The sequence below is a fragment of the Hyperoodon ampullatus genome (genome assembly GCF_949752795.1).
Source record: "Hyperoodon ampullatus genome assembly, chromosome: X".
NCBI classification, from domain to species: Eukaryota; Metazoa; Chordata; class Mammalia; order Artiodactyla; family Ziphiidae; genus Hyperoodon; species Hyperoodon ampullatus.
In genome coordinates, this window is record NC_136913.1 from 118769185 (window position 1) to 118795516 (window position 26332).

At 38.8% G+C, this 26332-nt stretch overlaps 1 protein-coding gene and 1 pseudogene across 2 annotated transcripts; one reads left to right on the forward strand and one right to left on the reverse strand.

Moving 5' to 3' along the window:
- On the forward strand, positions 1 to 26332 carry LOC307069817 (sodium- and chloride-dependent neutral and basic amino acid transporter B(0+)-like; the record flags this gene model as incomplete). The annotated part of the gene is made up of 13 exons (XM_079728127.1): positions 1 to 118; positions 2818 to 2949; positions 4757 to 4918; positions 5720 to 5858; positions 7224 to 7356; positions 8948 to 9088; positions 15964 to 16196; positions 20831 to 20967; positions 22174 to 22292; positions 22841 to 22940; positions 23198 to 23307; positions 25316 to 25483; positions 26186 to 26332. 13 exons carry the CDS (start codon positions 1 to 3, stop codon positions 26330 to 26332), a joined length of 1839 nt encoding a protein of 612 aa, XP_079584253.1.
- LOC307069067 (serine/threonine-protein kinase PAK 4-like) lies at positions 10326 to 13062 on the reverse strand (annotated as a pseudogene). The gene is made up of 2 exons: positions 13051 to 13062; positions 10326 to 11569 (listed from the first exon to the last, which is right to left on the reverse strand). The product of its transcript is annotated as a serine/threonine-protein kinase PAK 4-like (transcript).

Here is a 26332-nt window from a genome sequence, read left to right on the forward strand (position 1 = left end):
ATGAGAGGGGATAGATACAGGAATCATGGTACTAGACAAGTTAGAAGCATTCAAGAAATTCAGGTAAATGTACAAAATGGCACTGAAGTAAAACGCAGAACTAAAAGCAATAGCCAGGGTAATCTCAAGATGAGTGTCAAAGTGTAATCCACTAACCCTGCTTGGGGAATAACTCAAATCTTCATATAGACAGGAAGGAGAGGAATTACATTTATACATTTTTCATATCAAACTTATTTCCCAATTATGAGTTCAGAGCTTAAAGATTTATTTAACATGTATTTATTAAACACCCACATAAAGGGTGGGCACTGTGCTGTATTCTGGGAATATGAGTTTGAGCAAAAATAAAGTCTCGGGGCTTCCCTGGTGGCGCAGTGGTTGAGAGTCTGCCTGCCGATGCAGGGGACACGGGTTCGTGACCCGGTCCGGGAAGATCCCACATGCCGCGGAGCGGCTGGGCCCGTGAGCCATGGCCGCTGAGCCTGAGCATCCGGAGCCTGTGCTCTGCAACGGGAGAGGCCACAACGGTGAGAGGCCGGCATACCAAAAAAAAAAAAAAAAAGTCTCTGCTCACCTGGAATGTGCACTCTAGTGTGAGAGATAGACATTAATCAATCAAATACTCACAGAAATCATGTAAAAGTATTAATGAGATAAGTGATAACAAGAAGTACATGATGACACAGGAGCTTATACTAGGATATGAGATGTAAAGGAGAGTGAAGGTCCTGGCTTTATGGCCTACTCAATTGAATGGATGGGAAATAACCAAGTATGGGGGTGCTGATCATGAATTTGGTGTTGGACATGTTGAGTTTGAGGAGACTTTGAAACATAAAATAATTGATCTCAGGGAAATAAGTGAAAACATACATTTGTGAGGCATCTGCATATAAATGACAATTGAAGCTCTAGATGTGTAAGAAATTCCCTCATGTCAGTGTAGGGCGTACAAACTGAAAGAGAAGTAAGAATAGAGCATTGAAGGATTTAAATATTTAATAGTTGGGTGATAACACTTCCTTTGGCAAGTAATTGTGGTTATATTAACACTTAATTTCTTATTTCATCAAATAAAATTGAGTGAAGCCCAGTAACATTGTCTCTAACAATAGAATTTTGAATTTTGATCTTACTGGTACCCAAGGGAGCACCTCAAAGATTTTGGAAAATATTCCCATCATGCACATTGACTGTTGCTAACATTCACTTTTTCTGGCATTTTTAAAATTGTCATAAAGTATATAAAATATACAACTTAACATTTTAACCAATTTTAAGTGTACAGTTCTGTGGCAGTAGGTACATTCACATTGTTGTGCAGCCATCACCACCATCAATCTCCAAAACTTTTTCATCTTTCCCAACTGAAAATCTGTACTCATTAAGCACTAGCTTCCTATTCTCCCCTCCACACATGCCCTAGAAACCACCATTCTACTGTCTGTCTCTATGAATTTGACTATACTACGTACCTTATGTAAGTGGAATTACACAATATTCGTTGTGTTGTGACTGGTTTATTTCACTTAGCATAATGTCTTCAAGGTTCATCCATGTTGTAGCCCTTGTCAGAATTTCCTTCCTTTTAAAGCTGAATAATATTTCACTGCAACAATAACTTAAACAAAAAGAGTTGATTAAAAGACAAGCAATTCAGTGTGGGCACGGGAGATTCATAAACGTATTGGGAGCCCTGGTTTGTTATACGCTGTTGCTTTGTCATCTTCAACATACATCTTCCACCTCGTGGTCCAAGTTGCTGCTGAGCTGTTCTGTTACCAGGCTGGTGGAAACGTGAAGAAAGACGTGCCTCCTTTCTTTTAAGGACATTTCCCCAAAGCTGCACATGATACTACCACTCTCATTTAACTGGCCAGAATGTAGTCCTTATGAAATTGAAAGTTAATTCTGAATGCATCTCAGTTGTTCAGATTCTTCCACCAAAAATAATGTTTCTTATTAACGTTGAGTGAAGACCCTTATGACTATTTGGAGAATACTGAACTTAGCTGCAGTAACTTCCACTTTGAGCCACATTTAACATTTGAACCCTAAGTCTTAAAAACTGTTTGTTTTTTAAGGAGAATGGAGGGAACTTAACTTTGAAAATATACTATGTGCCTGCCCATTTTGCCAAGTGTTTTCACATAGGGTCTATGATTTAACCCTTACCACAAACTGATGATTTGGCATTGTTCTTCCCATTTATGAGGAACCCAAGGTTAAGAGGTTAGGTAAACTGCCCCAGGTCACATAACTGGTATATGATGGAGCCAGGATATAAAGCTAGGGCTATCTAGCTCCAAAGCCTGTGATCATTCAACTTCTCTGGATTGCTTTTTATGGGCTATTGTTTTTTTCTTTTTTTTTTGCGGCACGCGGGCCTCTCACTGTTGTGGCCTCTCCTGTTGTGGAGCACAGGCTCCGGACGCGCAGGCTCAGCGGCCACGGCTCACGGGCCCAGCCGCTCCGTGGCATGTGGGATCTTCCCGGACCGGGGCACAAACCCGTGTCCCCTGCATCGGCAGGCAGACTCTCAATCACTGCGCCACCAGGGAAGCCCCGGGCTATTGTTTTTAATAATCACAGCAACCTCATTAGGTAATACTAGCATCCCCATTTCATGGATGAGGAATCCAAGATTTAGAGAATCAACTATTTTCTCACAGACAGTAGTAAATTTGGAGCTTAAACCCAGTACTCTCTGACTCCACTATATCAGAATGCTTTCAAAATGTTGTGCTAGTTGTCAAAGTGCCATCAAGATTTGGGCATATAATAGTGCTTTTGTTCTTTTTGTGTGTTTTCTAGGTGCCTTCTTGATACCTTATGTGATTATGCTAGCACTGGCTGGTTTACCTTTGTTCTTCCTAGAGTGTTCACTGGGACAATTTTCTAGCTTAGGTCCAGTTTCAGTTTGGAGGATTCTACCATTGTTTCAAGGTTGGTATTAAAATGCTTTCCTTATTGTGCTTATTGGTCTATTCCTGCGTATAGCTGTCCTCATATTAAAGGCAAAAGGGCATACGTTGCTTTTCTGACTATTTGACACTGTCGAATTTAGAAATCAAATGTTAATTTATATTTCTCTTTAGCTTGGGCTGCAGATATGGTAGGGGTTAAGAAGGATATGAGAGAGTTGTAAAGGTGTCATTATTTTCCTGTTTTCACCTTTTGAATGCTCTTGGCACACAGTCTTGTGCATTAACTTTATGGCTCTGTTTTTTTTTCTATTTCACATGCGGTCTTTGTCTTCTTGCTTTTGCATATCCTTTAGAACGCCTCATTCAGAAGAGTTGAAAGGCAGGTCACTAGTTTTTCTTGGATGCTCCTCATGGAATAGGACACTAGGAGAGGTTTTTTTTTAAATGCTTTCATTGTTATTAAACATCCAATAGCCTTTCTGTTTGAAGATTAGATATCATTTTCGTATGTGCTAGCTGCTGAAAACTACTTGTAAAGGCTTCAGTGTAACATCAAAAATGTATTTATAGCGAGGTGAATAGAATAGTGCTGGAATATTAAGGAAGCTACCTCAAAAGCTAGTCTTTTTTTTTCTTTGTTGATATGTCTCTTTGATCTTTTTTTTAAAACATCTTTATTGGAGTATAATTGCTTTACAATGGTGTGTTAGTTTCTGCTTTATAACAAAGTGAATCAGTTATACATATACATATGTTCCCATATCTCTTCCCTCTTGCGTCTCCCTCCCTCCCACTCTCCCTATCCCACCCCTCTAGGTGGTCACAAAGCACGGAGCTGATCTCCCTGTGCTATGCGGCTGCTTCCCACTAGCTATCTATTTTACATTTGGTAGTGTATATATGTCCATGCCACTCTGTTGCTTTGTCACAAAAGCTAGTCTTAACATAGGAGTTACATTCAATATGCTTGCTGTATTTTGAAACTACTGAGTTAAAGGAATTTCAGAAGTTTAAATTTCGATTGTTACTGAATTATTGAATTTTCTTTACATGCACTTGTAGAAATGCTGTACACTCTCCTTTTAGGACATTCATTCAGAGGATTTATCTTCTACTTGTCAAAATGTTGGTTTATATATGTCCATGCCACTCTCTCACTTGGTCCCAGTTTACGTAAAATAGCTAGCTAGTGGGAAGCAGCCACATAGCACAGGGAGATCAGCTCCGTGCTTTGTGACCACCTAGAGGGGTGGGATAGGGAGGGTGGGAGGGAGGGAGATGCAAGAGGGAGGAAACATGGGGATATATGTATATGTATAGCTGATTCACTTTGTTATAAAGCAGAAACTACTACACTACTGTAAAGCAATTATAATAAAGATGTTTTTAAAAATGCTGGTTTATAGATGAAGAGGGAAGTATTGGTCAGCGAGTCGATAGGATATGAGCATTGAATAGTTTTTTTTTTTTTAGTAGTATCCACTCTGACCAGAATTTATAGACTTAATAAGAAAGAATAATGAACATGGTTTTCCCTTATGTGAATTCGATGGCTTAATACAGGTCTTTGATCTTAGAACCTTTTTCTGATCAACTAAAAAACTGTCTCAGAAAGTCAATCATCAAAATAATTTTGACAAGAAAGCTACTCAGACAGTAGTACTGCCTCCCCACATAAAAAAAAAAAAAAGAGAGAGAGAGAGAGAAAACATTGTTTGAAACAATTTTCTCATTTTAAAATAGATTTTGTGGAAATTGAGATGCAGCTTTATGAATTAGGAAAACAAATTTCACTTGTTTTTTATTTTAATTGTTCTCTTTTCCAGGTGTGGGGATTACAATGGTCCTGATATCCATTTTTGTGACAATGTATTATAATGTCATAATTGCCCATAGTCTTTACTACATGTTTGCTTCTTTTCAACGTGAACTACCATGGAAAACTTGTTCTTATTGGGCAGATAAAACCTGTAGCAGATCTCCTGTAGGTAAAATTCATTTATTTATTTAAAAAATATTATTAACTCTGCATCATTCTTTTATATTTTCTAAGAAGATTAAAGGGTTAAATCATTTTCTAACCAATTTAGGTTCAATTTTAAGTGAGCCATAGGTTATTGATAAAAGCAGAATAAAGCATGTATAACCTGAAAATTGATTAATGCAATATGTTAATTTCTGAAGGCACCCAGTAAGGCTAAACCACTACTTGGAGTACTTCTTGCAGGCCTAAGTTGTGGGCATCAAGAAAAGGAAGAAAATGGGAAAGTGGTAAGAGAGAAAAGCACTATTTATGATAGTAGTAGTGTTTCAGTTGATGGTTGAATGTTGCTAATCTTTGGGACAATGTAGCATCCATATTGTAGACTATTACCACTGGGATTGCCTGTGTATATTGGAGGATAAAGTGATAAAGATTTAACACTTCTTAGGAATTTAAAGGTGTCATTTATCTATATAGGTTAAATAAGTCCACATATGAAAAGTTCCTTAGAGCACTAAGACCCAACTGAAATGATTGTTACTCTATAGCTGTTATTACTCTAAATAGAACCACAATTTAAAAAGGCAGATATTTTCATACTCACCCCCAGCTTAGTAGTAGAGAGGATTTCAGATGCTGAATGTGCATGGCTTATTCCATTTGTAAGATTTCTACTCCACCTTCACCAAGTAACAATTTAGACAGTACTTTAAATATTTCATCATTAAAACTTTTTTTTTCCAGGTAAGTACTCTTCTAAAACTAAGTATGTGTCTGTGTATGTATTCTTTTTTCTAATTTTTAGTGACACATTGTAATGTGAGTATAAAGCTAGGTGAAATCTTCCAAGTGAATAAAAGCTGGGTAGATGCCAACAGTTTTACCTGCATCAATGGAAGTGAAGTTTATCAGCCAGGGCAGCTTCCCAGTGAACAATATTGGAAGTGAGTACAGTAAATTATCTACATCTTAAACGGATGTTATTAAAAATGTTTATAACCATAAAATATTGATCCGCTTTTTTCTTAACTCATATAAGTAGAAAAAAAGGGGGGGAGTCAAGTCAGAGCAAATTATACTTCATTTGACTCAAATGTTTACCTAGCCTGTGTGAGTAGTAGTAGCCTGCAAAATTAGCTCATAGTTAATAGATTGTCATTTATAAATTAGTTATTAAATGGGCACAATGTTCTCAGTGATGATTTATACAGTGTTTATTAGCTATAAGCTAGGGTATTGCTTTGAGGGAAAAATATGCAACTTTTAGACTCTAATGAGCAAGTTCTAATGATAAACAGTTGGGTGATGAGTAATATTGGGGGCAAAATTGCTATTTAAGGCTGAGATTCTTCATTATCCATTTTGCTTATAATTGTCATTATATGGTAAAAATAGATGTTTGGGGTTATATTTGCTTTTATTAATTTTAACTGAGCTCTCTTTTATCTCCTTACTGTATACCTACCCTTTACCCTTACATAACTTCTTTGACTATTGCTGTAATGAGCTCTTCCTCAGCTCCATGTTGTTGCTCTTTGTGACCCTTTTAAAATTTGGACCTTGAAATGTTCCAAATATCAAGCTAAGAATTAAAATCCTAGATCCATATATGTCCCTAGTGGAAATCATGGAATTATACCTTTGAAAAAGGTATAAATAATGGGACCATTTAGGTATGATAACTACAAGTATGATGAATAAGAAAATATTTAATACAATTTAAATGTTTTCTCCATCATTTGAACTTGAGAAAAAACTACTGTAACAAGTAAAATGAAATAATCTGATGTAAGGTTAAATTCTTTCCATACAGGGGCTTTGAAATATTAGGGGAAAATCATAGCTAAAGGAATGAGTGGGTCTTTTATTCTGGGGTTTGGAACTTTGGATTGGCTGCAGTTGACCAGAAAGTTCAGAGCCTAATTTTTCACTGAACTATGTTTGCCCCTCCATACAATTGTATCAATAAAAGACTCACACAATGTTGATGTATTAATAAAGTACTCATGAAGCTTCTCCCTGGATGAAAGATATTAAAAAATTGAATGTATTAAGACAAGTGATTGTGGGGCTTCCCTGGTGGCGCAGTGGTTGAGAGTCCGCCTGCCGATGCAGGGGACAAGGGTTTGAGCCCTGGTCCGGGAAGATCCCACATGCCGCGGAGCGGCTTGGCCCATGAGCCATGGCCGCTGAGCCAGCGCGTCCGGAGCCTGTGCTCCGCAACAGTGAGAGGCCCGCGTACCGCAAAAAAAAAAAAAAAAAAAAAGACAAGTGATTGTGTGTTCATCAAAGGGCTTATGTGTTTTCAGTAAAGTGGCGCTCCAACGGTCAAGTGGATTGGATGAGACTGGAGTCATTGTGTGGTATTTAGCACTTTGTCTTCTTCTGGCCTGGCTCATAGTTGGAGCAGCACTATTTAGAGGAATTAAGTCTTCTGGGAAGGTAATTTAGAAAACACATTAGACAGTGATGTAGCTGTTTTCCAATTTCATTGTAGTTCAATGCCAGGTAGTACCAAATGCATGTTTTTTCTATGATGGGAACATTCAAATGTGTGAAAAGCTTTCTAAGTAGGCAGCCTTGCTCTAAGAAAATACATAAGAACCCTGCTATTATTAAAAATAAAACAAAACAAGCAAAAATTAGTACTAGATGTGTGCAATTTCTCTAAACTTGGGCCCTTCTAGCTGATACAGCATTCTGAGGCTTGGGAGTATTTCTGTCCTACTATAATAAAGAAGCATCTTGAATGGAATTATGTATTGCAATGTTTGGTTTGGAAAGTTTAGATCCTTGTTATATATGTTATATAGGGTGACAGTGTCAGGATTCCCCTTGTTAGAGAGAGAAGGAAAAAAACTATACCATTGTTCTCTTAAAGCTTGCCAAAATTGACTCAGAACCTTGCTCAGCAGAGTCCTCTTCTGAAAAACATTTCCCACCTCATTGTTTTATTTTTTAAACTTTCAGAGAACATTGTGGCAATTTCAGAGAACAGTATGAAATTTTCTCTGTGAGCAGTTGGACAGTACTCAGAAAAGTAAATGTGTATGTGTTTGTAACTACTAGACTGAAATTTCCTTAAAGACAGACGACAGGAATAACTGTGGATACTATCTTTGTGTTCTGGTACAATATCTAGCACAGTCAATTAATGTTACATTGTAATGAGACATGCTGTCAGGTCAGAAAAACACAGTGAACATCACAAAGTCAGTGGAAACTTTCCAAAATAATGTTGCAATTGCACATTTTTGAAACCTTTGGCTCCTTTTTGATGTTAATATTGAAAGAATCCATTAAAAGCCATTTACCCACGCAATTAATTTTTATTGGTCTCTGGATGACTTGTTTAAATCATCTCCTTGGGCATATTGTCAAACATAGGACATCTATGGACCAAAGAAATCATCCACATTAATGAAAAGCCAGCCTCAAAGGCAGTCTGCTCATCTGGAACCATGTATTATCTAGGACACAAGCAGTTCACACGTATATATGTGTGCTATCAAACTCTCTTAATGGTAGCTTTAAGGATAATAATAGCAAGTGTTGATTAAGTATTCACTTAATCAACTTTCGTGGGATTTGGACACCTACTAGGAGATTTTCCTTCTCCTTGGGGATTGAGTATCATTTCAGGGTTTAAAATCATTTCCCTTCCCACATCAATGCAGTAATTTACCAAGAGGTGCTATTCAGTCCCCTCAGACATTTATTAGGATACATTTAGGAAGGCACTCGATCTAGATTCCAAGTCACCATTGCTAATGTATTGAGTATTTACAACACAAACCTGGTAAATATTGCTTCATACATCAGAGTGTTTTGAAAGTGGATCATTTGAGAGTGGTGAGAACAGAAAGAGAAAGTTATGCCCACATTGGTATTAGTATTATCGGACATTAATAACCTAATGAAATCTTTGATACTTTATTTTACTAATTTCAACTGGCTAATAACTTTATTTGTATATAATTATACACCATGATTTAAAAAAATAACATTAACTTTTGGTTGTTCTTCTTGGTAGGTGGTATATTTTACAGCTATTTTCCCCTATGTTGCCTTGCTCATCCTGCTGATCCAAGGGGCAACTCTGGATGGTGCATCAAAAGGCATTTCATACTATATTGGAGCACAGTCAAATTTTACAAAACTTAGGGAAGCTGAGGTAAGACAATTTGGATTTCAAATTATCTGAGGAGGTAAAACTTAAAAGCCAATATTGAAAATCTTTGATTGCCATTGAGTGTCATAATATAGTAGCTTGCAAAAGAATATGTACTTAAGTTTATTAGTGTTTCCGTCCCCTAGGATGTCTGATTTAACTATTGAACATGGCACTAATGCTCTCTTATTGGAAGTGAGACAATCATTTTTAGCAATAGGATTTTCAAAGTCATTTTATTCAAACTGATTCTATTTGACCAAAAGGATTTGGGGCTTATTAATCTGAAAAAGAATATGTCATGCATGAATACCCACAAATTGATGACTAGGGCTATGTGACTTATCAGATAAACTCGTAGTAGATTTAAAGATTATAGCTGATGGTTTAATGGTCTAATATAATTTTTTTTTAAACAAGAAACTGGTTTAATTGTAAAACTAAGTTGAGGGAGGGGCGGGCGGGGCTGCGCTGAGGGGGCAGGAACCTGATTCTTCAAGCAGTGGTCCTGTCCCTGGTGCCACCCCGCGGGACAGGGACCATCTGTCCCCAGATGGGGGCTAGAGTGTTATAAAATGACAATATAAATAGACTTCTAGAAAAGAGGAGGCTGTTCCAGGTGCAGTAGTCATGTTCTGCAGAGGCTGGGGGTGGGTGGGAAGCCCTGACCCCCGTCTCTGCATCCAGCCACAGAGAGGGGTGTGGGGCAAAGGGAAAAGGCCACTCTTCAGACATTCATGATCGACCCCCGCAATGGCTCAGGGGGGAGGGGCTGTGGATCAGGCGAGGTCTCAGAGACACGCACTCGCAGGCTGGAGGACAGAGGAGCTGGACCTTCTACATGCATACATGCGTGTGCACACACACACACGTGCACGTGCGCACACACACACACGCACGCACACACACCTCTTTCGTAGTGTTGTCTCCACCCCTGGCGGCCCCCACTGCAGATTTCCAGTGATGGGAAGGCCGCCCGTCCTTCTTGGAGACAGGACAACACTGGGGCGGGCCTGTCCCAGAGGGTTGGCGGGTCCTGGGAGCCTCGTGTGCTCCCACAAGTCCCTGCGTTTTTTTAAAAGTCACAAAATCAAAACGGCAGTTCACCCCACAGCAAGGAGGGCAGTGCCATACAGAGTGTCTCCTGGGCTGGGAGGGCCAGGGGCCGGCCCTCCACTGGCCTCTGGCAGGGCAGGGGTGACCCAAGGGGCTCTTTGTTTCAGGGTCAGGGCGCTGGGCCTCATCTGGTGCGGTTCTGGCGCATGAGGGGCACGATGCTGGCGGGCGGGCCCGCTTTGGCCAGGAACGGGTGCTTGAGCAGCTCAGCCGCCGTGGCCCGCTGTGCCGGGTCACGCACCAGCAGGCGGTCCAGGAAGCCCTTCAGGGATGGCGACACTTGTGCAGGTTCTTCAGTCGGGGTGGCAGGTTGTCCCGAATCATCTTCATGGCTTTGAGGGGTGGCTCATTGAAGTAGGGGGGCTCCCCATCCACCATCTCGATCACCATCACCCCCATAGACCAGATGTCCACCTCTGGCCCATAGGGAAGGCGGGAGATGAGCTCCGGGGCCATCCAGTAGGGCGTGCCAACCAGGGACTTCCTCCGCGGCACCTCCTTGCTCACCTGGGCACAGAACCGAAAGTCCGACAGCTTCACCCTGCCATCATGGGTCAGCAAGATGGAGTCGCTCTTGATGTCCCGGTGGATGACCCCCTGGGCGTGGAGCACGGACAAGGCCTGCAGCATGGCCAGGCACACGGCGGCAATCTGCTCCTCGTTCATCCTGGTGTGGGTGACGATGTCGGTGAGGGCGCCTCCCTCCAGGAACGCCATCATCACCCAGAGCTTGTCCCCGACCAGGTAGCTGTTGTACATCTCCACCACGTTCTCATGCTGGTAGTCCCTCATGATCACCACCTCATTGAAGAGCAGCTCACGCCTCTGCTGCTTGCGCAGGTCCATCTTCTTGACGGCCACCAGCCTGCCCGAGCTGCGCACGGTGGCGATGCACACGATGCCCGTGGAGCCCTCGCCGATCTTGATGAAGTTGTCCAGGTAGGAGCGAGGGTCGCCGGGGTCCACCACCAGTTGCAGGGCAGCCCGGAACTGCTCGTGGGAAACTCGCTGGGGTTCCCGCTGTGGCGAGCGTGGTCCAGGTGGTGCAGGGGGGGGCGGCGAGGGTGCGGGCTGGAGGGGCCAGCTGGGGCTCGGAGGCGTGGGGGCCCAGCACTCCAGGGCTGCGGGGGCCGTGGGCTCGAACGGGGTCCGGGAGGTGGAGGAGGACTGGGGGACGGCCAGGCCCCCCACTGATGGCCCATTGTGGGCCACGTTGTGAGGCTCCCCCTGGGTGTCCCGGGATGGGTGGTCCGTGTCGGCCCGCGGGTATGTGTTAAAGGGCCGGCCAGCTGCCACTTTTGCCCCGCTGGCCAGACTGACAGGCTGGTGGGGGGTGCCGACGTTGGGCCCAATATAAATTTTAATTGTCTTTAAAAGTTAGTATCAAAAGTTAATATTATGAAGTTAAAACATAAATTTGGAATGGATGAAGCATTCCATAAACAAAACTGTTACTTGTACCAGACACATAAATATGTGCCATGAATATGAATTGGTAACCCCTTATAATATTAGTCCATCTCCAGACAATGGCTGTGTGTATTATAGGTACATAAAATCTTTTACAATTTTGACTGCAGACAGCATTGTCAGTAAGTGTACTCTATATACTATGCTTCTATTGATACAGGCTAATAACACTTTCACTTTTTTAGTAGTCATGTCACATTCTTGGAACACATTAAGCTTCTGGTCAGGTAAAACCCCACGATATTACATTAAAATCAAGAAACACTACAATATCTACTATAGTAGTAGTGTTAGCCAAAATGGATATTAGGCTATGGAAATGGAAATGCTATGGTATTCTTTGTGGAACTCATGCTAATTTCCAGCAATTGTGACTTTCTAAATACTCACAATCGGGATATTTAATTATTTGTTGTAGAACATTTCTGGTAAGCAAGTGAAATTTATCAGTTTTTAGTCATGGAAATCCATCCTTTACCTTTTTGAAAATTGAGAGGTCAATCTCTGGCCTTCAGTTACCTTCTGTGTGTCCAAATAATTTTCACTCAATAATTAACCAAAAAACCCTAAATTATTTTAGAACCATGAACTTTTATTGTTTATGTGCTGGAGATTAACATAGTTTGATGTGTCCGTAGGCCACTGTTGATTTCTTCATTTATCTTGGGCCTCATATCTTTTAATCTTGTCTGTTAGTCTCTTTCCATCTAGACCATTTTTGGTAATGGATGAGAAGCAAATAAAATGGAAGTTGGGACTCACCATCTTCCCTCTGTTAGGTTATTAAACAAGATAAAATATTTTAATGTTCTTTGAAATGGTAAACCATTATATAAATATGAGGACACAAGTATTTTAATTATTGCTGTTATATAATACTATATTATTGTAGATGCAACATTTTCCCTAAGAAGTGGACCCTCCATTTTCTTTAAACCTCATAACTTGGAGCACGGTTGAAAAACCCCTTTGATATTCCTTTAAGTGGCTTTTACAAGCCTCAGATCACCTGGGCTTTATAGCTCCATGAAACTATCCAGAAAATTTTATATGACTATTTCATACTGGTCTGTGTTTCGGTGTCTCTATTGTCTTTAAAACATCAGAGCTAAGCCTAAAGCTCCTTATGAAACATACAGTTTAATCATCCTACCTCCTCTCCCCAACACAAACACTACCCTCATGCCTTCTTTGGGTTTGCTGGCAATTAGAATATTTTCTTAGATGTTTTTTATTCCTCTCCAATCCATATTCTAAACATGCAATCATAAGTATATATTTTTTCCTTTTCTTTAAGTATTTGAACTCTACTGATATCTCTAGGAGAGTAGAGAACCATAGAAATTTATAGCTAGAGGGGCCTCCAGTGACTATTTTACTAACTCCGTCATTTTACAGTGATGAAGTTGAGACCCAGGAAGAGTCACATTTAATTAAATCTACATAGCCTGCTTTTGCATCTTGAATTAAGGTTTCCTAATCACTCAACTAATAATCTTGTATATAGCTGTGAGATGGGTAGATACAGAGATTATAACTATGTTTGGAACTATATTTCACTTTTATTTGCAGCCTAGGTACATCATGGTATGCAGTAGCATTCTTACACAACCCAAACCTGCCACACGACCTCCAGCCTCCCTACCCCCACTCACATATGCATACATAATGTATCAAGTCAAAGGAGCTGAGAGACCAACGTAAGCCTGTTGTTCATTTCTTAATATGTACAACCGCCTAAGAAATAAGAGAGCATTTTTTTCTCACATGATTTTGTTATACATAAGTGAACTAACCGTGATCTAGCTGTCTATCTATCCATCTATTTATCCATCCATTTTACTTCCTACTGGCTTCCTGCCAGTATATATATTATATATATATTTCACTTCTATATAACAAAATCATGTGAGAAATAAAATGTAATAATAATCTAACATCAAGCTGTATTCTGAAGGCCTAGTAAGTATTTATTTCACTCCTAACAACTTTATTTCAATTGAAATTGGAAATAGATTACATATCTTTCAAGGAGAAAATTATTGTTTTTAACTTCCACAAAAGAAACCGAGTATCAGTTCATGTTTCTTTTCCATAAAAACAATAATAGCTATCACTGAGTATCCTACTAATTGCTTTACATATGTTATCTCATTTAATTCTCACATCCTTCCTAGGACATATAATTATTACTACTATTATTATCATCATCATCATCTCCACTTTATAGATGATGAAACAGGCTTGAAGATGTTAAATAAATCAAATTCAATGAAAGTGAGACGTACTGGATTTAGGCTTCATTCTTTTTGACTCCAGAGCAAGAACTGTTAGTCAGCATGTTATACGGCCTGCCTTCCACTGACCAGTCCTGTTTTCAGATGGACTAAAAACACACTTTTGCCTTCATATATGCCAGCCCAATTATGTGAAGTCTTCACAATTAGATCTTTCTTTGGAGTAATGTTATATCTACAGAATTTTACTATTAAAATGGATTTACCTAGGTTAGTTTCAAGATTTATTATTGTCCTTTAGCAGAGACATAGGAGGGGCAAATTGTGAAAGGGGGAATGATAAAGGGGTCGAATTAGATGGAGAGATGAGGCCAGCCACGTGGGGCTCTAATCAAAACATGGAATGAGGGTACTGGATGACTGAGGGGATGCCTAAATGTATCATCATTCTTCAAAAACTGCCTAGTACCACCCTTGTTAAGAATTAATGTTTTTATTGTCCCCAAGTTGATATGTGGAGTAAATAGAATTGCAACCAAATTCCCAGCACCGTTTCCATGGAACTTGAAAATTTATTTTAAAATTTATGCAAAGGAGAAAAGGCAAAAAAGCAAGGTGTTTCTGAGGAAGTGAGGAAGACTTGTCCTACCAGATATGAAACAATATTATAATGCTATAGGTATAAAAACGATGTGGTGTTAGCCTAGGTATAGACATACAGACCTGCGGCACAGAATAGTAATCTCGGAAACAGATTCATGAACCTATGGAACTTGATATGTGGCAGAGGTGGGGATGCAGGTCAGTGGGAAAGGGATGGACTATCCAATTGATATAAAATTGATATCCAAATGATATAATTGAAAATATCAATTATCTTTGGACATAATTGATAATATCAATTATCTTCAGATAATTGATATTCCATTTAGAAAACAGTGTGTTGGGATTTCTAATTTAATATGCATAATATCAATTTCAGGTGAACTGAAAACTTAAGGATATAAGCAAAACTTTAAGTCTTTTAGAAGAAGATACAGGATAGTAGCTTTATGACCTTGGGCTAAGGATTCTTTTTTTAAGTCAGAGAAATCAAGAACAATACATAAAAGCAAAGATGAATACCTTCAGTTACATTAAAACAAAATCTTTGGTTCGTCAAAGGACACAATGTTAAGAGGTGAAAAATATAAGCCACAAATTGGGAGAAAAAAACTAACATATATAACAGCTAAAGGATTAGAATCCGAACTACATAAAGAATTCCTAGAGCTCAAATAAGGCGAATAACCCAAACAAAAAATTGGCAAAAAGTATGAACAGGAATTTCACAGGAAAAGACTATGGAATATATATATACACATAAAAACATGCTAAACCTTATAAAGTACTTAGGGTTATCAAAACTCATTTCACAGCCACTAGTTTGGACAGTATTAAAAGTTCTGACCAGTGTTGGCAAGGATGTAGGGGAATGGGAACTCTCATACCAGCTGGTGGCAGTGCAAAGTGATGCAACTACTTTGGAGCACAATTTGGCAATATTTAGTGGGGCAATACAGCAGTGGAAAAAATGTTCAGAACTACATACATTTAATTGAACCATATGAATTTGCCTATATTCTTTCATTTTTGACTTACAAAATTGAAATTTCATGTGGTTCAATTTGATAATGGATAAATCTCATACACTACTGAATGGAAAAAGCAGGTTGTATAAGTTTCTATGCTTTAAGAAAACTTTTCTATAAACTCAGAAACATGTAAAGCTAAATGCCATATTGTTTAGGTTAGTAAAAATATAAAGAAAATTGAAGAAATGATAAACACAGAAGTCAGGATAGCAGTTACCACTGAGGTTGGAAGAGTGATATGATCAGGAAGGGGCACAGGGAGGCTTTAATAGACTAGTAACATTTTATTTCTTAAGCTGAGTAGTGGGTACTTGGGTATTTATTTTCTTCTTGTATGAATATTTATTCATTTGTATATACGAAATATTTTATACAAATGAAAAATTAAGAGTGTGTTTTTAAATATTATTTTCTCTTGTAGGTTTGGAAGGATGCTGCCACACAGATATTTTATTCCTTGTCAGTGGCTTGGGGTGGTTTAGTTGCTCTGTCATCTTACAATAAGTTCAATAACAACTGCTTCTCAGATGCCATTGTAATTTGTTTGACAAATTGCCTCACTAGTGTGTTTGCTGGATTTGCTATTTTTTCTATATTGGGACACATGGCTCATATATCTGGAAAGGAAGTCTCTCAAGTTGTAAAATCAGGTATGTAATGCTATATATTATTAACTTTGATTAACTCAATATAGCTCATTTAAGAAACACTGATACATTTTACAGCAATTAAAGCACTCAAGATTTAGGGTATTGTGTTTTCTTTCTCATTTCATCTTATATAACTTGAATGTTTTAATGATTTAATAATTCTTAGATGATCTCAGAAACAGCAGTATATTACAGAACACTTGTTTAAGAATATCTTTTCCAAATTTTGTTTAGTCCTTAATAGGAAATACTTACTGCACAATTGCAAGTATCAGGCATCATGCTATGCACTTTACATGCATTATCTTCATTTGTGTGTATGTATATCTATATACACATACATATATATATACATGTGTGTGTTAATATGTATATATGAATATATGAGAGACTATATATAAAAATTAATCCACGTAAAATTACACTATTAGGTCTGAATTTTTAAAACGCACAAATATCATACAGATAGAAACACAACTGACTTGAGTATACAGCTGTGTCCAACTTGAAAGGAATCTGATTAGTGAACTTCCTAACTTTAAAGACATTAACTAGGGATGCTTAATTATCTGGCTAAAGATTCTCAGGAACAGAGTTCTAGGGTTGTTTTAAGTAGGACTTTCTTATTAAATTTCTGTTTATGGTTAGTATCATTTGATGGAGAGATTGATGAATGAGAATAGAATGTTAGGACTAGAAAGTCTTTGGAGATCATCTAGTATCCAGCTCCTCATTTACAGAGGAGTGGATTGATGCACAGAAATGTTATGTCTTGCAGAAGATCGAATCATTAGGAAGTGGCAGAGCCTAGGCTAGAAGCTAATTACCCTGACTCCTAGATCAGTCCTCTGGGAGGTTGGAGAAACTTAAAATACTTAAAACTGAGTATCATATAACATGACTGAAATTTTTTAATAAAGCATCTCTAAAGGTAACATACATCAAATAGAATGAATTGGGCGATTTGGATTCACATGTATACACTGATGTATATAAAATTGATGACTAATAAGAACCTGCTGTATAAAAAAAATGTGCCTTCTTGATAAAATGTTTAAAATAAGTCAAAAATAAAAACAAACAAAAAAACAAATAGAAAATAAGATTCAATTTATAGTTTCATTACATACAATTTTGCAGGTATCCATATAATAATTAAAACGGCACTAAAATTACACCCATTACCTTGTAATAACCTATAATGGAGTATAATCTGCAAAAAATACTGAATCACTATACTGTATATCTTTTTTTCTTTTTCTATTGTGCTTTCATTCCTTTCCCAGTGAAATATATATTAGCAACATAATCAGTTCTTTAAATGTGGGCCTCTCACTGTTGTGGCCTCTCCCATTGCGGAGCACAGGCTCCGGACGCGCAGGCTCAGCGGCCATGGCTCACGGGCCCAGCCGCTCCGTGCCATGTGGGATCTTCCCAGACCGGGGCAGGAACCCGTGTCCTCCTGCATCGGCAGGCGGACTCTCAACCACTGTGCCACCAGGGAAGCCCTCTCCTCCCCTTTTTAAATAATAATTCATTTATAATTAAACATATAATCAAATGAATCCACTCAAAGTGCCTTTAATGATTGCCTCCAGTGTCATTACATTCTGTAGGCTTGTTAGTGGAGTTCCGGTTAACTTAATGCAGGATTTAAACCCTTAGTAACTAGGAATCGTTCCAATTCAGCCAGATTGTATTCCACGATGCTGAGGTTTACAAATATTTTCCACTCCATGGCTATCGAGTTTTGGAGATTAATAGCCCATTGACTGTTGACTGAAAGACACTTATCAGTATTGCTCTTAGTTGACTGAGTGGAAGAGGATGATCTCACCAGCACAAGAGAAGTCGATTTTGATGACATTTCACCAGTGTTTCTCTTTTTCTTGTTTTTAGTTTCTTCCGCTCCGCGGCATGCCGGATCCTCTTGGACCTGGGCGGGGACCGGGGCGCGGAGGGAAGCGCGGACCGGGGCACGGACGGGGGCGCGCACCGGGGCGCGGACGGAGGCGGGGACCGGGGCGCAGACCCGTGTCCTGCGCCACACGGGAAGCCCCACCAGTGTTTCTCTGTAAGGGAAGGAAATTATACAAATGTAGTTTATTGAGTTTAGTAATATCCACATACCACCAAATAACATCCTTAGTCTTGGTTTACCAAAATGAACTGATGGTCCTCCCCCAAGATTAAAAATCTGTTGAATGAATACACTGATTTGGAAATATGCCCTTCCCAAACACAGACTGAGGAAAAAAAAATTAAAGTAGCCTTTTAATGCCCAAATGCCATACCCTTGGCTTATATTTCTTGGGCAATCTAGTAGGTCTATACTTGGATCCTGTCTGATTCCTATCTAAAGGCACTTCACTTGGAACTTTAAATATCACCGGGAAACCCACATTTTGACCTTAATTACTTGTGAATGCCCCCAAAAGCTCCTATAAAGATGGCTGAAACGGCAAATACAAGGGAGGAAGAGGCAAACAGAAACACATGTGGCAGTAGAAGCCAAAGAAGAGAGAAAGTACAGATTCTTAAAATGGGAGTTGGTGCTGGGGAGTGGGTGCTTTCTGCTGTACTTTTCAGGTGGGTGAAAAGCTGACCATATCACTTAGTGACTTGGGGCTTTTTATAACATACTTCAGCTGTGGAACCACTGGTCAATATGAGAGAAGTGTGCGGGTAAAAACTCAACATCTGGGGCTCTTTCAAAAGAAAAAGGAATGAGGTGACCTCCCCCTTACTCTTATTTTACTATCTTTCTACTCTCTTAAACACGGCCCCTCCCCAGTCCACGTATTCATCGAGCTTCATCTAATTCCAATTGCTCTTGTACACTTTACCTGAAACAAGGTTTTCCAGAAGACAAACGTGAAGGCGAACAGAAAGCAGCTCACTAGCAGGAACAGGACTCCGCTCATGGCTCCTCTACGGCCTCTTCACTTTTCTGGGGCACCAAAGCACTCAGCTGGCGCTTGGGAAGCAGGGGGCTGCTAGCCGCCCAGACCACGGAAGCCGCTGACCAGTACGCTAAGGGCGCCGCACCGCCTGGTGCGACTGGGACGCGCGGCAGCGTCCAGCCGGAGAGGGCTTGTGACCTCACAATTAAGCACACGCAGCGGGGCGCTACTCACAACCTGATGACGTAACACCGTAACACCGGCTTTCAGGAAACCAGGCAACGCCTAGTAACCGCCCACCTGGTTTCAGAGTTAGAGATGATGGGAGAGTTTGGGATTTTCGGGAAGCTGAAACATGGTAGAAGTACAGACTCTAAATTGGTTAAATACTGAATTTTAAAAATGCTCCCCCCTATTTTTTTGTTAAGATTTATCGTTGCTGCAACCACTCCATTATTCATTTCAAAAACAAGTTCAAAAACGAAGTAGGGCTTCCCTGGTGGAGCAGTGGTTGAGAGTCCGCCTGCTGATGCAGGGGACACGGGTTCGAGCCCCAGTCCGGGAAGATCCCACATGCCGCGGAGCGGCTGGACCCGTGAGCCATGGCCGCTGAGCCTGCGCGTCTGGAGCCTGTGCTCCGCAATGGGAGAGGCCACAACAGTGAGAGGCCCACGTACTGCAAAAAAAAGAAAAAAAAGGAAAAAAAAAGCCCCTGAGGACTTCTGTATTTAAACTAGTCTTTCAAAGCTCCAAAGACTCTTGATAAGACCACTTCCTCCTTCCAGAACTGGATTTAAGGGGGGGCTCCAGTTTCCTTGTGCTGCATGAAAGCCCACCCCTCTCAAGGTGGCAACATTACCCACTGCAGGACTAAGGGGGTTATATATTGTTTCTTGTGCTTAATGTAATAATCTCCCTCCACACTGTCAGCCTCAATACTAGAAATTCCACAGGAGACCACCCCCTAGAAAAAAGCTATAATTGGATCAAATTACTTACCTTCCCATAAGAGACGCTGTAGACTGAATATCTGTATCCCCCACCAAAATCATATGTTAAAACCTAATCCCCAATGTGATAGTATGTGGAGGTGGAGCCTTTTGGAGGTGATTAGATCATAAGGTTGAAGCCCTCATGAAAGGAACGAGTGTCCTTATAAAAAAGACCCACAGAGCTCCCTTGCCCTTTCTGCCATGTGAGGACACAGCAAGAAGATGGCTATCTGTGAACTGGGAAACAGGTCCTCACCAGATGCCACCTCTGCCAGTGCCTTGATCTTAGACTTCCCAGCCTGCATAAGTGTGAGAAATTAATGTTTTCTAAACTACTCAGTCCATGATATTCTGTCATAGCAACTCAGAAGTACTAAATAAAACAAGACCCAATCCCAGGACTAATCACTTCATACCTTGTGAATTTGTTTACCTCAGTCGCTCCCAGATAGCCAAAGCCCAGGTAATACCACATTTCAGATTCCCTTAATCTGACCCAATATCCCACTCCTCCCTGATCCCCTCAACCATCTTTTTTTTTTTTTTTTTTTTTTTGCGGTACACGGGCCTCTCACCGTTGTGGCCTCTCCCGTTGCGGAGCACAGGCTCCGGACGTGCAGGCTCAGCGGCCATGGCTCACGGGCCCAGCCGCTCCACGGCAGGCATGTGGGATCCTCCCGGACCGGGGCATGAGCCCGCGTCCCCTGCATCGGCAGACGGACTCTCAACCACTGCGCCACCAGGGAAGCCCCCCTCAAGCATCTTAATGCATTACTTGCATATCATGGTCTGCATACCATATCAGGTGGGCCATTTTGGTCCATATTATTTTTCTTCATGCTTTTGACTTTGGGTCTCGACTCGCAGTTTGCTTCCGTTGGTAAGTAATACTCCCAATGTTAACATATCCCTCTTATATTTTACTCATGTTTCCTCTACTTAAAAACATCCTTTTCTTACCCTTGTTGCCTCCCTCTAGCTTTTACTCTCAGAATCATCTTTCTGAAAGTTCCTTTTAACTTAAGTTTTAAATATGGAAAAATCCAAAGTACTCATGTATCAGACACCCAAAAGGAGCAGAGATTAATATTTTATATTTGCTTCAGATGTTTTTTAGAAAACTAAACTGTTATAGATAAATTTGAAGTCCCCTGTGTCTCTCTGTCTAATACAATTCACATTTCTTCCTTCCTAGAAGCAACTGTCACCATGGATTATGTATGTTATTCAGACCATGTTTGTATACATTTTATATGTATCCATAAATAACATATAAATTTTTAAAATTTCACATAAATGTGAAGTTTCATAGCATACATATCATTCTGACAGTTGTTTTTTATATGTATTATGAATCCATGTTGACACATAGACATATAGTGCCAATTAATTCACAATCTGTTGCCATAATGATGGGCATTTGGATTATTTCCAATTTTTAAAAATTACACACACTGCTGCAATGACTATTCTTGCACATGGTTCTGTGTACACATAGGGATTTCCCCTAGGGTACACACCTAAAGATTCTGAATTTCATCATATTGTGCTCTTACATAAACCATTTTAATAGTTTACAGGATAAGGTCCAGCTTCCTCTAGTTGACTTTCAAAGCCCTCCAAAAATCTCAAATATGTTTCTTAATCCTTTTACTCATATATCCTTCTACTTTTAGCCAGTACCCTGTTTCACGAACACATTTATTTCTTAAACCTAGAAGGCCTTTCAGTCTCCAAGTTATTTATTCAAATATTCACCTTATTTAGAAGTTCTACTAGAATTCTTCCTTCCCTATAACCCTCTTTCAAACTACTTCAGCCCTTGGGAACCTGTTACCTTATAATTGCTACCAATGAAAAACCTTATAAAACAGACTAAAAACAACAAATAGAGCTCCATTTGATTTTTATCAGAACTGATGAGTGGTCACTGGCAAGAGAAAGGACCCCGTGGATTTTTAAAAGTAAGAGGTAGGGCCCAGCGTATATTCTCAACACATATTTGTAAATTTGATTAATAGAAGTTGATTTCTGTGATTAAAATTATTGGCAAATGAGTTGACATGTCATTTTTTCCCTTCTGAAGAGACGATTACAACAACGATTCAAGATTTATTTCCCAAAGTGATGAAGAAAATGAGGGTTCCCATAACTTTGGGTTGCTGCTTCATTTTGTTTCTCCTTGGCCTCGTCTGTGTGACTCAGGTATACTACAGTATTTTTTCATAGACAAAATATTAGTTGGAATGTACTTTATAATCTAAATGAGGAAGCCAAGGTTTAAGAGGATGTTTAGTGACAAGTCCAAGTCTGACTTGCATCAAGATTTTCTGAGTTTTAGCCCAGGTTTTTTCCCCAGTATAACACAATTTCAATAGTAAGTATATTTTGCAGAGGGGGAAAAAGCCCAATAATGGACAATTTCCCCAATTACAATAAAGTTATATACTTTAAACATAGGCTGTATTTCTTGGCAGCTACTACACAGCACACACTGCATATCATTTTGATAATCAACTATTCTAAATGCTTATTTTTTAACAGTGACTCAGTATAGAATAAAAGGTACATCCTGTTTGAGATATTTAAAGCCACGTTTGTGTTTACATTTGAAAACATTCCTTTTCGCATTTTGGCAGAGGTGAAACCAAGGAGCATATGTTAAAATCAAATTAGAAGATTCAATTTGAGTACCTCATCAATCATAGAAATAAATAAAAATATACTTAAAAGTAACTGATATTTTTTGGTAGGCTGGAATTTACTGGGTTCATCTGATTGAACACTTCTGTGTTGGATGGGGCATTTTGATTGCAGCTATACTGGAACTAATAGGGATCATCTGGATTTATGGTAAATAGTGACTATAGAATTATCTACACATTTTACTAAAATGACTTAGTTTGATTCCTTCTCATTATGTTTACTGTAATAGCTAAGTATAATATACTGGACAAAAATTTATTATGAATAAAATGTAGTGAAAGGTATATATATGCTTCATTGCTGTAGTATTAGAAACGTTTAGACATAGAAAGATGACTTGGGGCCACAATGATTAATGAATGAAAGTATAAATAAGGGCTGAATGCACTCTTTGTTGTTTTTAGGAGGCAACAGATTCATTGAAGATATAGAAATGATGACTGGAGCAAAAAGGTGGATATTCTGGCTATGGTGGAGAGCTTGCTGGTTTTTCATTACGCCTATCCTTTTGACGGTAAGTATTAACATGCCATGAATTTGGTATCAATAATATATATATTTAAACACTTCTAAGGTAAACTTGAATTATTCACACTGAATAGAGTAAGGCAAATTAATGTCATAAAGTAATGATTTTCAACTTTTACTTCATGACTGGCGCCTCCAAGTTGGCTAAATTACAATGCCTTTCTTTGTAGTTTTAGTTTTGAGGCCATAGGCTTAAACAGTTACCATTTGAGAAAATAACCAGGCTCCTATAGACTTAAAGGTCCTAGATACTTAAAAATTATCAATAGGATACATTTTTAAAAGCCAGTCATTTGCTCATTCCCTAAAAAATATGCTGAGCCATCTACAATGTTCTTAACCTCTCTGCTTAAGACCCAGTCTCTGCCTTCAAGGAATTCAATCTAAATATACTAATTGCTAAGAAACAACACTCGGTTGTTAATGCATATTTTTTTATGTGAAGTGTTTAGTATCTGAAATTACTAAAAGAAACTCACGTGTGTCAATAGAGGCAATAGTTTATGTTAAAAATTGGTGCTATTTAGGAGCTGGGGGAAAGCAAAAGATGTCTTCTTGGAGAAACATGACATATAGACATGATATCCTTAAATAAAAGCTCAGGACAGTAAAAGGCTGAATGCCAAAATAAACACTTAATGGGACAGAGAATTTCTATGGACTAGAGATAATGGTGGGGGTGGGGCAGTGGCAAAGCCTTATAGAGGATGCTTTGGTTCTCACTGCCCCCATGCTTCAAAGGTTTTCCTAGAAAAGGCCATTACATAATTTGATCTAGAATTTGTTTTAGAGGGTGTTTTTAACATTATAAGGTCAGGTTCAAGTAGTGAGCGGTTGGGAACTGGGTGTGCTGAAATAAAATATTTGTATGCTCCATATTCTTGCTAAATGATTTTCACAGTGCTACTAAATATTGTTTTCCTTACTTCACAAGTCTCCACAAGTCTCCATAATAATATAAGTGCTTTACCAACTTAGAAGATCTAGCTAGACTTTTTAGCCAGCTAATTTTCACTGATTACTAGGTTTGACAACTGGATTTACTTTAAAATGCAAAAGTATTAGATATTAAATGATATACATTATCATCCATTTTGTATAAAGTCATATATATTAGATTCCACTATCCCTCAGCCATTCTCTTGTAGTTATGTAAAATTATGGTAATTGTGAAATAAACTTAAATTAATCTAATGAAATGAAAGAAATTAATCTATTTAATTCTAAAATTAAACTTGAATATCTATAAAATTCAAGACAGGTAAATTTAGAGGAACTACTAGATGATTTTTTAGTTTTTGCTCATTTTGTTTTGTTTGCTATATAGATTTCTAAATAATTAGTTTTAATGCTGCAACATTCTAGTAGGTTTTTTTTAAACACTTTTTAAAAAACTTGGCCTTAGTTTTCATCTTGAAGAGTCACTGTTTTGCCCAAACATATATTGAGCTTGTTTTTTCCTCAATAAGAAAGTGAAGCGTTCTTTGGTAATTATGTACCCATGTGTGAATGCGTGTGTGTTTTGGGTGTGGAGTAAGGGGTGCTCTGTGTAGTAGAAAATAATAGAAACAACTGCTAAGCAAGGTGCAGAGCATGTTCACTAAAGTGTACTTTACATTCTCATTGAATTGATTGATATGCTGGCTAGCTTATAGAACAGAATAAAACCATGCTATTATAAGTGAAATACATGTTGTATTTCAGTATTTTAGTGAAATACATGTTGTACAAGTATTTGTATCTTTTATAAGTATATGGAAGTGCTAATTTTGGAAGAATCTATTCAGAGCCAAATACAAGTTATTTAGATTGGTTCATTTAGTATTTTATCTTCTGGCTAGTTACCTGATTATCTTAGTTGGCTTGAATGTATTTTCATTTTAATTGCTTTAGATAAGGAATGGAATCAAATTGCTAATACTTAGTGCAAATGAAATCATTAGTGCAACAAAGCTTAATCTTTACCATTTTCTTTTCGTATTTTACTTTCACAGGCAATCTTGATCTGGTCATTGGTACAATTTCATAGACCTAATTATGCCCAAATTCCATACCCTGACTGGGGAGTTGCTCTAGGCTGGCGTATGATTATTTTCTGCATTATTTGGATTCCAATTATGGCTATTATAAAAATAATTCAAGCTGAAGGAACCATCCTTCAAGTAAGCATGTTAATATTATTTATACTTTAAAAGTTATGGTATCTATACCCGTACTGAGTTCTACTGAGATGACACAAAGCAAATGACCTTTTTCCTTTATATCTATAATTTTCACCCTTAAAACTTCATCTGGTTATAATACATACTGTAATAGCATGTTAAAACTGGAAAAACTCTGGTAAATTTCTTGAACCCAGTCTAGACCCTGAGTTATCCCTCTTCCATGGAGGTCTAGGGGAGTTGATTATGACATCTCAATAGGACAATGACAGGGTAGGCTCAGCAGGCAGATTGGGTTCAAGATCTAGGTGAGTGCTTTGTGGATCTAGATCAATGGCTTGACCCTCTCTTTGGTTCTTGAAACTTCCCAGGCATACACTGGTTTAGATCCTCACTTAACCCTCACCCTAAGGCCAGGATAGAAATGTCTGAGAATTCAGTGAAAGTATATGAAGTGATATTGTTGCTTGAATGGGTTCACAAAACACTTTCTTTTGAAATCATTTACATACTCAATTATCTTGGCTTTGTAGTTCATACAATTCTATTAACAATTGGTTACATTTGAGTGTCATTTTTTTTGGTAGACAGTATATTAAGAATTTAGATGATCATTTTTTACTTTTCTACGGTTCTTATTTCATTTTGGTTAGCAAGGAGACTTAACACTCTAAATTTTCATTTTTTTTCTTTGCTTTTCAGCGTATTGTAAGCTGCTGCAGACCAGCTCCTAACTGGGGGCCATACCTGGAAAGACATCGTGGGGAAAGGTATAAAAATATGGTAGATCCTAAAAAAGAGACTGACCATGAAATACCTACCGTTAGTGGCAGTAGAAAGCCAGAATGA